The sequence below is a fragment of the Apaloderma vittatum genome, unplaced genomic scaffold (assembly GCF_000703405.1).
Source record: "Apaloderma vittatum isolate BGI_N311 unplaced genomic scaffold, ASM70340v1 scaffold24241, whole genome shotgun sequence".
NCBI lineage: Eukaryota > Metazoa > Chordata > Aves > Trogoniformes > Trogonidae > Apaloderma > Apaloderma vittatum.
Genome location: NW_009699971.1, coordinates 13,338 through 25,224, shown reverse-complemented (window position 1 = coordinate 25,224; position 11,887 = coordinate 13,338). Strand labels below are relative to the sequence as shown.

The 11,887-nt window shown below is 40.3% G+C and overlaps 1 protein-coding gene across 1 annotated transcript in view; it reads left to right on the top strand.

Annotated features, from left to right (window-relative positions):
* Positions 1–527: 527 nt before the first annotated feature.
* Positions 528–11,887, top strand: part of PKD2 (polycystic kidney disease 2 (autosomal dominant)) — a gene marked incomplete at its 5' end in the record, with an annotated part of 16,651 nt that continues 5,291 nt past the window's right edge. The window contains 8 exons of the mRNA XM_009878612.1: positions 528–641; positions 3,179–3,312; positions 3,658–3,908; positions 4,440–4,664; positions 5,226–5,454; positions 6,828–6,998; positions 8,114–8,295; positions 9,298–9,418. Coding sequence (XP_009876914.1) covers positions 528–641; positions 3,179–3,312; positions 3,658–3,908; positions 4,440–4,664; positions 5,226–5,454; positions 6,828–6,998; positions 8,114–8,295; positions 9,298–9,418 — 1,427 coding nt within the window. The remainder of the gene's footprint in view (positions 642–3,178; positions 3,313–3,657; positions 3,909–4,439; positions 4,665–5,225; positions 5,455–6,827; positions 6,999–8,113; positions 8,296–9,297; positions 9,419–11,887) is intronic.

Here is an 11,887-nt window from a genome sequence, read left to right as displayed (position 1 = left end):
TCTTTTGGACATGCCTTGCCTATTTGAGAGATGAAGGTTACAATGTGTTTTCTTTAAAAGTATATATGACTGATGTATCCTTCTCCCAGGTAAATGCTTAATTAAGACTACTAATAAAGGTTTGACACTGAACATGCATTTTCATTCATTTAACAATGCTTTTGTTATTTAAAAAGGAAAACAGAACACTGTGCTTCATTCCTTGAAGGATGGCTCTCTGTGCATGTCGTTGTATACTTGCATCTGTTTTCATACCGTGACAGCACTTCTGGCAAATCTGTGGTGTGTTCGGTTGAGTTCTGCTGAGCTGTTAGAAAATTATTATGGTATCTCATTAATAGCCTATATTTCCAGCTTATAGAAGGAGAAGTTGTTGTTTTGCTTGAACTCAGAACGGTTTAAAATCCATAGAAGAACCTACAGCAGGCATGACTTAAGGTTAAGTTTTCAAACCCACTTAACTTATATCACTTGTGTATCTAGTATCAGGCATCTGTGTACATCATTATATATGTTTTCCTTTTAAGGTCTGTGGGGGACAAGACTCATGGAAGAAAGTAACACCAGCAGAGAACGATATCTGAAAAGTGTTTTACGGGAGTTGGTTACATACATGATATTCCTTGTGGTCTTGTGTGTCCGTAAGTACCATCCAGCACTAATGCATCCAGTTCTGAACTATCTGCTTTGCTCCCTGTGATTCCAGAATGAAAGTTGTTTCAGTGATGTGGGAGAAGAATGAATAAGCAGGTGTGTAGGCAAATGTTTGGAATTAAATCTCTCTTGTTTCTGTGTGTGGATTTGTAGAAATGTTTGGGTTGGAAGGGACCTTAAAGACCATCTAGTTCCAACCCCCTTGCTGTGGGCAGGGACACCTCCCACCAGACTAGGTTGCTCAAAGCCCAGTCCAAACTGGCCTTGAACACTTCCAGGGAGGGGACTGCCACAACTTTCCTGGGCAACCTGTTCCAGTGTCTCACCACCCTCAGAGAAAATAATTATTGTCTTCATATCTAATCTAAATCTACCTTCTTTGAGTTTAAAACTGTTACTGTGATTTTCTGTGCCTTAAGAAGTTTTGAACCTTTAAGCAGGATTACAATATATTTAGTCTTTGTTTTGTTTCAAATTTATCACCAGGCATGGATCATGCTACAAATAAAAATTCTTCGTAGTAGGTGGAAAGGCAGAAATAGTGGTAGCTACTTAGAAATATCTGATAATCTGCGTGATTTTTGACGTTTTAGACACATATAAGACATGTATGACAGACCTCTCACAACACTGTGATCAGTTGTGGCTGGTATAATGTAGAAGTTCTGAGAGCAGTTGTCTTTCTGGCCTTGAACTTCAAGCCCTTCTACAATTCAATTTCGAAATTTCTAGAGGTTTTTAAGTTAATAGTCAAAACAAAGCATGTTAATATATTTGCATAAAAATTATCAAAACAAGAACTTACTGTGGAGTTGTGAAGTAGATGTTTTATTTGGTTGCTAGGGAGAATAATAACAAAATCTGTATGCATTAAGTTAGTGTATCTTTGGAATGCTGATATCACAGAATGTATGGGGTTGGAATGGACCTTGAAGAATCATCTAGTCCAACCCCCATGTGATTTCATCTTCCCATTTTGATTGTGGCCAATTATGTTCTAAATGCCTGAAGTGTCAGTGACACTTAAGTTGTTTATGATCGGTTGTAATAGAACAAGGTGGTGTTTTTATCTTTCATGAGAGGGAATCTTGGAGTGAAAAAGAAAGTGCAAAACTACAGTGGTAGACTGGCTCTGAGAACAGGTCTGCCTTGTTTGTCTGGACTAGAATTACTAAAAACCCCCAAACTTTATACCATTGACACAACTGTTCTGGTGTTGTAAACACTGTTATATAATAAATATTGTGGCTTTTTTCCTTCATGAGTCCTTTAAGAATGCTTAGTGCAGGTTTATGGGCAAAGTGTGAGACTACTTGTGGCAGGTATGCTGTGCCACTAGGAGTGGTGTAGCAGTGAGGGAACTGAATTAAAGTGAAATTGTTTTCAGTGGGCCAAGTTTGAGTGCAGGCTGTTAACAACTTGTTTTACTGTAGGAAAAGGTGCTTGGTAACAGAATAAAGGAAAAGTATAGTGTGTTAAATATCTACAGATACTGCTAGCTTGTTAGTATTTTTTTTAAGTACTGTCATTTTGAATTTTACACATCAACAATAACTATGGGAAATAATAGTCTAGGAGAGATCTTTCCAGAGCAAGCTAAATACCATGGGCATTTTTTGTACTCTTCTATTTTTGAGCGTACATATTTAGAGGAAAGCCAGGTATTGCACAGGCATGTGATACCTTCTGTGTGCCACAGCAGAAGTCTGTTAAAAATAGTTCTTGTTCTCCAGTTGCTCAAGAAAACACTTTTTCTTTTCTGTGATAAAATATTTCTATAAAATTGTCAAAACTGATGGGGATTGTTCAGCGTAGGCCTAATCTTTTAGGCTTCTCTTAGTTTTAGCCATAAAATAGTTTGAGGTATTTACAGGCAGTAACAGTGTCAGTGCCAGGTACTGTTCTCTCAAGTCATCTTGGCTTTTTACGTCATTTTATGATTTGTGCTCTCTGGTGCTTGACCCTATATGAGGAAAAGAAGTAACACGCAGTCATTTATTTTCCATGGAGATCTTGGGTGGAGTTTTGTTGTCTGACCATAGGAGGTAAATGTCATTCACAGCACCCTGCCTGTCCTGGTTGACTGTCATCGTCTGCTCAAGCCAGGGCGTAGTTCTCCTGAGGTCTTGTGCCACCCGTGCCAGCTCTCAGTGGATGCTTTGGATGGCACAAGTAGCTGCCTCTCTTCGGGCTGCGGCATTGTGCCTTTGTTTTTCTTGAAGTCAGATTTTGTAGGAGCGTTAATAATAGAATGAGGCATGGGTAGGACAACTGGATTATAAACTAAGGGATCAGTCTGTTCTTCATTGCTTTTTGTGCTTTAATCACAGTTGACAGACAAATGCTGTGTGGTGTGGATTTTGTTTTGTTCTGAAGCAAAATCTATACAAGTACAACATGATGTATTCAAAGCAAAACAATGACAGTACTCAGGGGTGCTTTTAAAATTAATTTTCTTTCTTCTTTTTTGCTCTTATCTTTCCCTCTGCCCCCTACCTCTCGCTTCATACCAAATCTTTTGCAGTGACTTATGGGACAGTGAGTTCCAGTATGTACTATTACACAAGGGTTATGTCGCAGCTCTTTCTGGAAACACCTGTATCAAAAATGGAAAAAACAGATTTCAAAACTTTGTCCACAATGGACGACTTCTGGAAGGTAATCTAAAACCAGTTTTTTATCTCTCTGTTGCTGTGATTTGTTTGCCGTGTCAGGGCCTGTAAATTTAACTTGCAGGATCTGTTTTCTAATGTGGTACGGTTTGTGCACGAAGATCTATGTGCACGATGTCAAAGCCATGGAACAAAGTAAGCGTTAAATACATGGAAGTTTAGAACCCAGGTAATGCCTGCGAGATGGGGTAGGGCAACATCGTGGAATGTCTTTGAAGGACAGGTAACAGTAAGGCATTATGTCAGAAAAATTATCATGTGCAATTCTAACGGATTCACAGAACGAATGGTACTGGCAACATGCAAACTAAAATTCTGTCTCCCTTCCCAGTTCACAGAAGGCCCTTTGCTGGATGGTCTGTACTGGGAGATGTGGTACAACAACAAAACCATGGCAGAAAACAAAAGTTTCATTTATTATGAGAACCTGCTCCTAGGGGTGCCTCGCATTCGGCAGCTGAAAGTGAGAAATGGTTCATGCTCAATACCTGAAGATTTAAAGGATGAAATCAAAGACTGCTATGATGTCTATTCTGTAGCTAATGAAGATACTGCTCCTTTTGGACTTCGAAATGGAACAGCGTACGTAGTATTCCTGTAGACACATACTTTTTTTTACTTTTTTTTTTTTTTTCTCTCCTGAGCTGGGTTATGCTGAATTCCATGGTAAGTCACATGGCAGAGACAACTCTGCACTTGCTGTATGTTCTGTCTGTAAAGCCAGGTAAATCCAGAGCAGCTGCCAGTTTTGCTCATGGAGGAACCTTGCTGGACTTGGAGAGGACTGTGCTCTTGACTCGCTTGAGTTTAAGGTGCTGTGGTTGTGCTGTTGGTAGCTATTACGCATGGTCTGAGCACGGCACTGCAACACATGAGTGTCTGTTCTGTAACTCCAGACTGTAGTACTGCAGTGTGACCTGTTTTCTGTCTTAATTTTGTTGTGTTGGTCAAACTTTGTTAGCTCTTTCTCCAGGGTACATCAAGACTTTCTATAAGTACCTCTCAAATAAAAGCATCTTTAACTGATACGGGCTTTTTTGGTGAGGTTATGTTGGTGTCTGTTGCTGATTGTAAGTGGAAACACTAATGTGCCCTGTTTCACTTCTGAACTAGTTGGACGTACACCAATGAGAAGGATTTGAATGGGAGCAGCCACTGGGGCTTGATTGCCACATACAGTGGGGCTGGTTATTACCAAGACCTCTCAAGGACCAGAGAAGTGACAGCTGTGCAGATTGCCAGCCTTAAGAAGAACCTGTGGCTGGACAGAGGGACCAGAGCAGCTTTCATTGATTTCTCAGTATACAATGCAAACATCAACCTATTCTGTGTCGTCAGGTATGAACAGAACCGTGACAGCGTTCACGTTGCTCAGTGTAGGTTGTAGGCTTGGGGCTTTCTTGTTTAGAGGATGTAGGAGGGTGTATGTTTTGCATGAACAGGCAACTGAAGTGGCATGCTGCCCTGCCAGAGAAGTGGGGCTCCCTGGGGCAGCTGCACTCTCCACCTGGAAGCGCTTCTGACTTTCCTGATACCCCAACAGCTTGGGTGCAGTTTGCAGGCAGGTGACTTGTCTGGTGAGTTGGCTTGTTCAAGAAAATAGGTGGATATGCAACATCAGTCTTTAATTTATACAGCATGAAACAGGTGCAGATGAAGACAGATCTTTGTCTCATGTTTTCTCGCTGTTCCTGAAATTCTTTGGGTTTTAGTCAAAATTGAGTGTGGTCAGGTTTACACCTTACTATGTTTTGTGTAGTGTCTTCCCTGAGACATGTGGGCTTTTGCCTGTTTTTATTATTTAAATAATAATCGTGTAAGTAAAACCATGTGTTGGTGCTTTTCATTAATACTGTGTGGACAAAATACTTTTTTTTCTTTGCCTTTTTTTAAATGCAGGTTGTTAGTGGAATTTCCAGCAACTGGAGGTCTTGTTACATCTTGGCAGTTTCAGCCAGTGAGGCTGATTCATTACATCTCCACTTTTGATTTTTTCCTGGCAGCCTGTGAAATGGCGTTTTGTCTTTTTGTTCTTTATTATATGGTGGAAGAGATCTTAGAAATTCACATTCATAGACTGCACTACTTCAGAAGCCTTTGGAATTGCCTTGATATCCTTATCATTGTGGTAAGTCATCTTTACAATAAAGCTAAAATCTACAATAAGGCTAAATTCTTAACTGGACTTTGTGGGAGATTAAAATGAGTTTTAATGTGATAGTAAAACACTCACCAGCTAATACCAAATTTGAAGAAGTGTTTCAAAATTGTAGAGTGCTAGCAGCTATCAGGGCTGCTTTCTTGGTTAAGAGGACAGTGTTGCACGTCAGTAATTGTGGTGTAGCAGAAAACCTCAGCTTTGAATTTAAAGGTACGTAATATAATTCTCTGTGGACTTACAGCAAGCTGTGCTTACAAGAAGTACATAAAGCCAGCAGTGCTGAAACAGTTCCGGTCCCAGAGAAATAATCCTTGGATCACAGTACTTTCTAAATGAAGGACGTTTATATGAACTGTGTGTAGTGTGTTGTACTTAATGGCAGGGGCAGGAATAAGACGCTTTGCTGTTACAGTCAGTGAAGTGTATTCAAGTGTGACTGTAAAATTCAGTTCACCCAAAGGGTCAAAATTCCATGTTTATACTTTGTCTGAAGGACATTGTTTAAATTTAGGATTAAGCATTTTATGAGTCTATATTCATGGTGGAGTGTTCGTGTACACTAACGAAAGGCACACATACAGAGGTCAAAGCAAGAACCTTACCTGTAGGGTAAAAGTACGGTTTCTCTGTAATTGCTTGTTCTGGGCAAAACTAGTCAGTCTGTACTCCAGAGAAACTCTACTACCTTTTTGGCTACTGCTGGCTTTCTGCTTTTCACTCTTTTTCACCTTTGTCTTTTTGAGTTATCATCTTTCTTTCTTTATGTTTTCTTCTCTGTGACAGCTTCATTTTTCCGAGCCTGCTAGGCTTCACCATCATCTTGTTCTTTGACTGTGGCAAGGAAAAGATTTCTGAATCTTCTTACTCCCAGGCTCTCTGTAGTCCAGGACTATATTGATTCTGTTGTGAAACACTTTTCCTGATATGTCCAGAAATTCTAGTTGGGATCCTATCAGAAGCAGCAGCTGCTAGGCTGCTAAATTACTCCTGGGTAAAAGGTGGTGAAATCTGGCCCCCTCCAGCCCTTGCAACTGCCTGGCCCTAAGCACTAATGTGGTCAGTGGGGCTGACCCTGAGGAACTGTAAGAAGTTTGTATCAGTGATTTATTTATTTTTTCCCCTAGGGCTCTGTGCACTCCCTGACTGTTAGTTTCCTGTTTGAATCTTTAGCTTTGTAGTCAGGACAACTTGGAAATGATGTATTTGCTTTTACTTCAATCTTGCATTATGGTAGTGCTATAAATAACACGAAGCTCCTCATATCTGAACTTTATCTGACGTATGTGGCTAAAACAAGACAAATATCCTTTTGTAAATTTGTATGTTTCTTTTCTATTCAGCTTTCTGTGGTAGCTATAGGAATTAGCATCTATAGGACATCAACTGTTGATATGCTTTTGAAGAAACTGCTGGAAGATCAGAACTCATTCCCCAATTTTGAACCTTTGGCATACTGGCAAATGCAATTCAACAACATTGCTGCAGTCACTGTATTCTTTGTCTGGATTAAGGTAACGCCTTATTCTAACATTAGAATATAAGAAGTATTTTGAGTTTCATGTGATATATTATTTGAGGTTTAGCCATATTTCTCTAAAATTCACCACGCAAGGAGCACAGGGGTAACTTCTTGCAGAGTAAAAGCAAGGTTGTAATTTTACCCTGGTTTAATCAGCCCACTTTAGAAGATCTAGTTGGTGCTAATACACTGTCACAGCAGACATGTAAAGAAATGTTTTTATTATTCCTGAATTGCTAAGTCAGTAATTCTTACTGGATATTGTCTTTTCCTAGACTGGTTTAGCTGTGCCCATTTTATCTATTAAAAACTTCTGAATCATTAGAAGGCTTGGTAGAGCTATTCCAAATAATTTGAAAAGTAGATATATTTTAGTTAAACTTAATTTCTCGGTTGTACTGTCTGCTTTCTAGTGATACTTTTTTCATGTCTGTAGTTATTTTTCTGTCCTTTGTATGTATAAAGTTGCAGAGGAACATGAAGTTAATAAGCTGTCTTCCCAGCAGAAAATGTAAGACTAATGATAAGTGAATTTCCACTGTGATACTCCAAACTTTTAGGTTTATCAAGCAAGGTATCTAATCTCTAACTGTTTTAAAAGACAGAGTTGCATATAATTTTTGCATCATCATTTAAAAAAAATAAAACGGTTCATTATAAGAAGTAAACTGCAGAGTAACAAAATCAGTGAGGTTAAAGGGGACCTCAGGAAGTCTCTAGTCCAGCCACTTGCTCAGGGCAAAGTCAGCTGTGAGATCTTCTATTCTCACATTTTACTACTTGGTGGTTAACATCTTCACTGAAGACAAAGATAAGTAAATAGGCTTCTGGAAGCATTTCAGCAATGCTCCTCTGAATTCAGGGTGCCAAACAGAGGAGTGAAAAGGCAAGCAAACAAATGAAACCTCACACCCAAACAAGAAGTTGGCGTTCTCACAGAAGTTTCTTCACATTTCAAGCCTCAGTGTTTTTAGGAAGTGATGTATTTCTAAATGTGAATTAAGTGACTTGTCTCCAGTCAAATTCAGTAAGACATCTTATGTTGTAAAAGGCTGTTGTAAAATTCTCATCTTCCTTTTCTTTACAGTTGTTTTTTTCTTTCAACAGCTTTTCAAATTTGTTAACTTCAACAGAACGATGAGCCAGTTATCCACTACCATGTCGCGCTGCGTCAAAGATATCATTGGCTTTGCTATTATGTTTTTTATTATTTTCTTGGCATATGCTCAGCTGGCCTATCTTGTCTTTGGCACTCAAGTCGATGACTTCAGCACTTTCCAGGACTGCATGTAAGTACAAGAATAAGTAAATGGGCATCCATCTGAGCAGATAAGCTGCTGACTTACTGCTGCTGATTGTAGCTCAGAAGCAAATGCATTTTGTGATAACATTTTTAGTTTAAAAACTGCCTTTGTTGTGAGATTAAAATAAGCTGTAGTTGGATCAGTGAGATAAAATGGCAGGTTTTGGTTGGTGGAAGTGGCAGGTTTTTTTGTAACTGTTGGTCACGTTCCTAGACAAAGGAATAAATCTGTGTTCAGCAGCTGAATGATTACATACTTAGTTATATTTCTAATGCTTACTGAAATGTTGTGTGCATAATCAGCACTGCGTTCCTGATTGTGTAGTTCGTTGACTCACAGACAGAGTCAGCTACATAGTAAATTTGTAAGTATCTGCCGGGATCCAGGAGAGAGATAGGACTTAATGTAGGGCCATTAGTCAGTTTTTCCTTTATTGATTTGGTACAACATAACCTGATTCTGAGGTAATGACCAGGTGGTTCAGTTATCGATTTTCCCCTTCCCACTTAACTGGGGCAGTGTTGCAGAAAGTTTCTTGTGGAGAAGCAGAGGAACCTGAAATATTCTGTTGGTGCTGTGCAATGCCAAGCCTCTTCTAGCCTTGGCACTGTACAGGCAGCTTTAGGGGAGAGGTTGGACTTGTACGTATGTGAGAGACAGGATGGGTCAAAGAGGGATGGAAGTGGATCTTAAAGCTTTACAATGGTAATCACTGGTGTGCTCTGCTTCCTGTCGTTCCCCGTTATTGGTTGTGACTGAAAGCCAGAAATAACACTCAAGTTTTGTTCTCTGTACTGCGAGTTTTGGTTTCGCCTAGAGATGGGCTTGAGGAATTGACTGTTGCAGTGCCTGATAAAAGTATTACCGCAGTGCAGAGCTCTGCTGCCCACCAGTCAGCCTGTTAGGGTAAAATAGTTTGAGAATTCTTGGCAGCTCCACAAGTGTTGGTTTGTTTTTTCAACTCCTGGATGTGTTTTGTTTTTTAAGATTTACTCAGTTCCGCATCATTTTGGGAGACTTCAACTTCACAGAGGTTGAAGAAGCTAATCGAATTTTGGGACCAATTTATTTCACTACATTTGTGTTCTTTATGTTCTTCATTCTTTTGGTATGTACACCTTTGTTTTATGTGGGGTGGGTAGGTGGCCATTTCTGCATCTCTTGTTCTTTGATTCCTACTGCCACTTGGGGCTTCTTTTGATATTCGTGAATGCACAGTCCATGCAGGGACCTGACTGTTACGTGGTCAGTCACTACACACTTTCATTTTCTTTTAAAATATATTTGTGTTGTATGATTGTTGTCCTTCCCATATACTTCTCCATGGGGTAGGTTTTCTTATTTATAATTTTTTATTGTTGTAATGGTTTTTTAATTTCTCAAATAGTGCCTGGTTGACATACACAGCAAGCCTGTATCTTTTGGTGAAAAGTAGCTGGAATGCTTCATACAGGCTCTTAGTTCATGAAGCGCTGCAACGTGTGGCTGCCGTGTTTAAAAGGGCTTGGTTCATGCCTGCAACACACAACTTGTCTGCTAGAAAAGCCTAATTCATCAGGAGTGCAGCAGCCTTCAGATATGTAGGTTTGCCTTCAAAAGCCTGTTTTTCAATCCTCTTTTCCTCTTCCAGGGCCACTTTGGGCCCTGTCTTTCTTACCTTCCCATCACAGATTACCTGTATGCTTTTTGGCAAACATAACAAGCTCAACTTATCTGAGAGGCAGTATGTAGATATGATTGTGTGACAAATTCAAACAGCAAGTATACTGAGTACTCATCTTTGTATACTCTGTTAATACTAGTATTGAATCCATATTCTAGTCTTCCTGATATACAGCAAAGCGGAGGGAGGAGACCTTTCTCTTAGAAACTTAGGAGATCAATTAAATTATTTTTTTATATTGATACAAAAGAAGACTCCCAATATCTTCTATCTAAATGTAGTTTTCAGGTGTTTTGGTACTAACATTAACATATAGTAATACAGTTTCTGATGGTATCACCAGATGGAAGCTGATATGTGAGCAAGAAATCCTCAGATTATTCCACAAGCTGTGTGTCTTGGTAATTTGATAAAGTGGCAAGCATTAAAACAAGATTTTCCTAACCTTAAAACAGTACAGCAGTCCTGTATCATCTTAAATTTTAAGAGTTATTTAATAACGCTTGTACTTAATGAGGCTTTTTATTGTTCTTTGAGATGAGGAGAAATGACATTCAGATATTATTTGTGGAAGAAGACTTCATCTTGGCTATTCACTAGTAAGGAAGTAGAGAATCTTAAGTGTTCAAGAAGATGGACCAGTAGTCAATTGGAAAGTAACATGTGGGTCACTCTGGCTGAAGAAGCACATGAAGCAGGTTTCATATTTGCTTTGAAGCACCTCAGAGGAGCAGAGGCTCGTGTCCAGCAAGGGAAAGAAACATTTTATTTATTTTTTTAAGGGATAGCAGAAGAGCACCAGAGTGTGAAAGCACAGCAGGATATCCAAAATACTTGCTATAAATTGTGTGCTTATTAAAATCTGTACATTCTGTCATTTGGCTGGAGTGAAATGTTGCTGTAAGCTCCTTGAGAGCAGTCTGAGACCTGGAAATTAAGTTAGGGAAGATGGGCAGAAAACACCGCCTCTTAATATTGGGCAGCTGAAAACAAAATAGATGGTGGTCAAGTGACCTCTTTCTTCTCTGGTCTAGGCTAAGAATGCATAAAGATACAGCATTGGAAGATTATTTTCTAAAGCATTTTTTTAAATGCATGAGGAAACAGCAGTTAATGCTGCCCTCTGCGTGAGACCAGCACATTGAATGGCACAATAAATTGAATAATTTTTTTGAACTTGCATCTCCAGCTTGCAATTCAGTTATGTTTGCTCTGTGGGCTGCGGGATGATGTGCTAGAGACCAGCCTTTGAGGAAAAGGGCTTGGCAGTACTGCCAGACAAAAAGCTGGATGTGAGCCAGCAATGTGCACTCGCAGCCCAGAAGGCCAGTCACATCCTGGGCTGCATCAAAAGGAGCGTGGCCAGCAGGTCGAGGGAGAGGATTCTGCCTCTCTGCTCTGGTGAGACCTCCCCTGGAGTGCTGCGTCCGGCTCTGGAGCCCTTAACACAACAAGGACATGAACCACCAAGATGATCAACGGGCTGGAGCACCTCTCCAAGGAGAGGCTGAGAGAGCTGGGGCTGTTGAGCCTGGAGAAGAGAAGGCTCTGGGGAGACCTTACAGCAGCCTGCCAGTGCCTGAAGGGGCTACAGGAAAGCTGGGGAGGGACTGTTTACAAGGGTGTGTAGTGACAGGACAAGGGACAATGGTTTTAAACTAGAGCAGGATAGATTTAGATAAGGCATTAGGAAGCTCTTTCCGATGAGGGTGGTGAAACACCGGCACAGGTTGCCCAGGGAGATGGTGGAGGCCCCATCCCTGGAGACATTCAGGGTCAGGCTGGATGGGGATCTGAGCAACCTCATCTGGTTCTGTTCCTGTTCTGTCCCTGTTGCTGCAGGGGGGTTGGGCGAGCTGACCTCTAAAGGTCCTTTCCAACCCCACTCGATCTATGGTTTTGTGATTCATATTC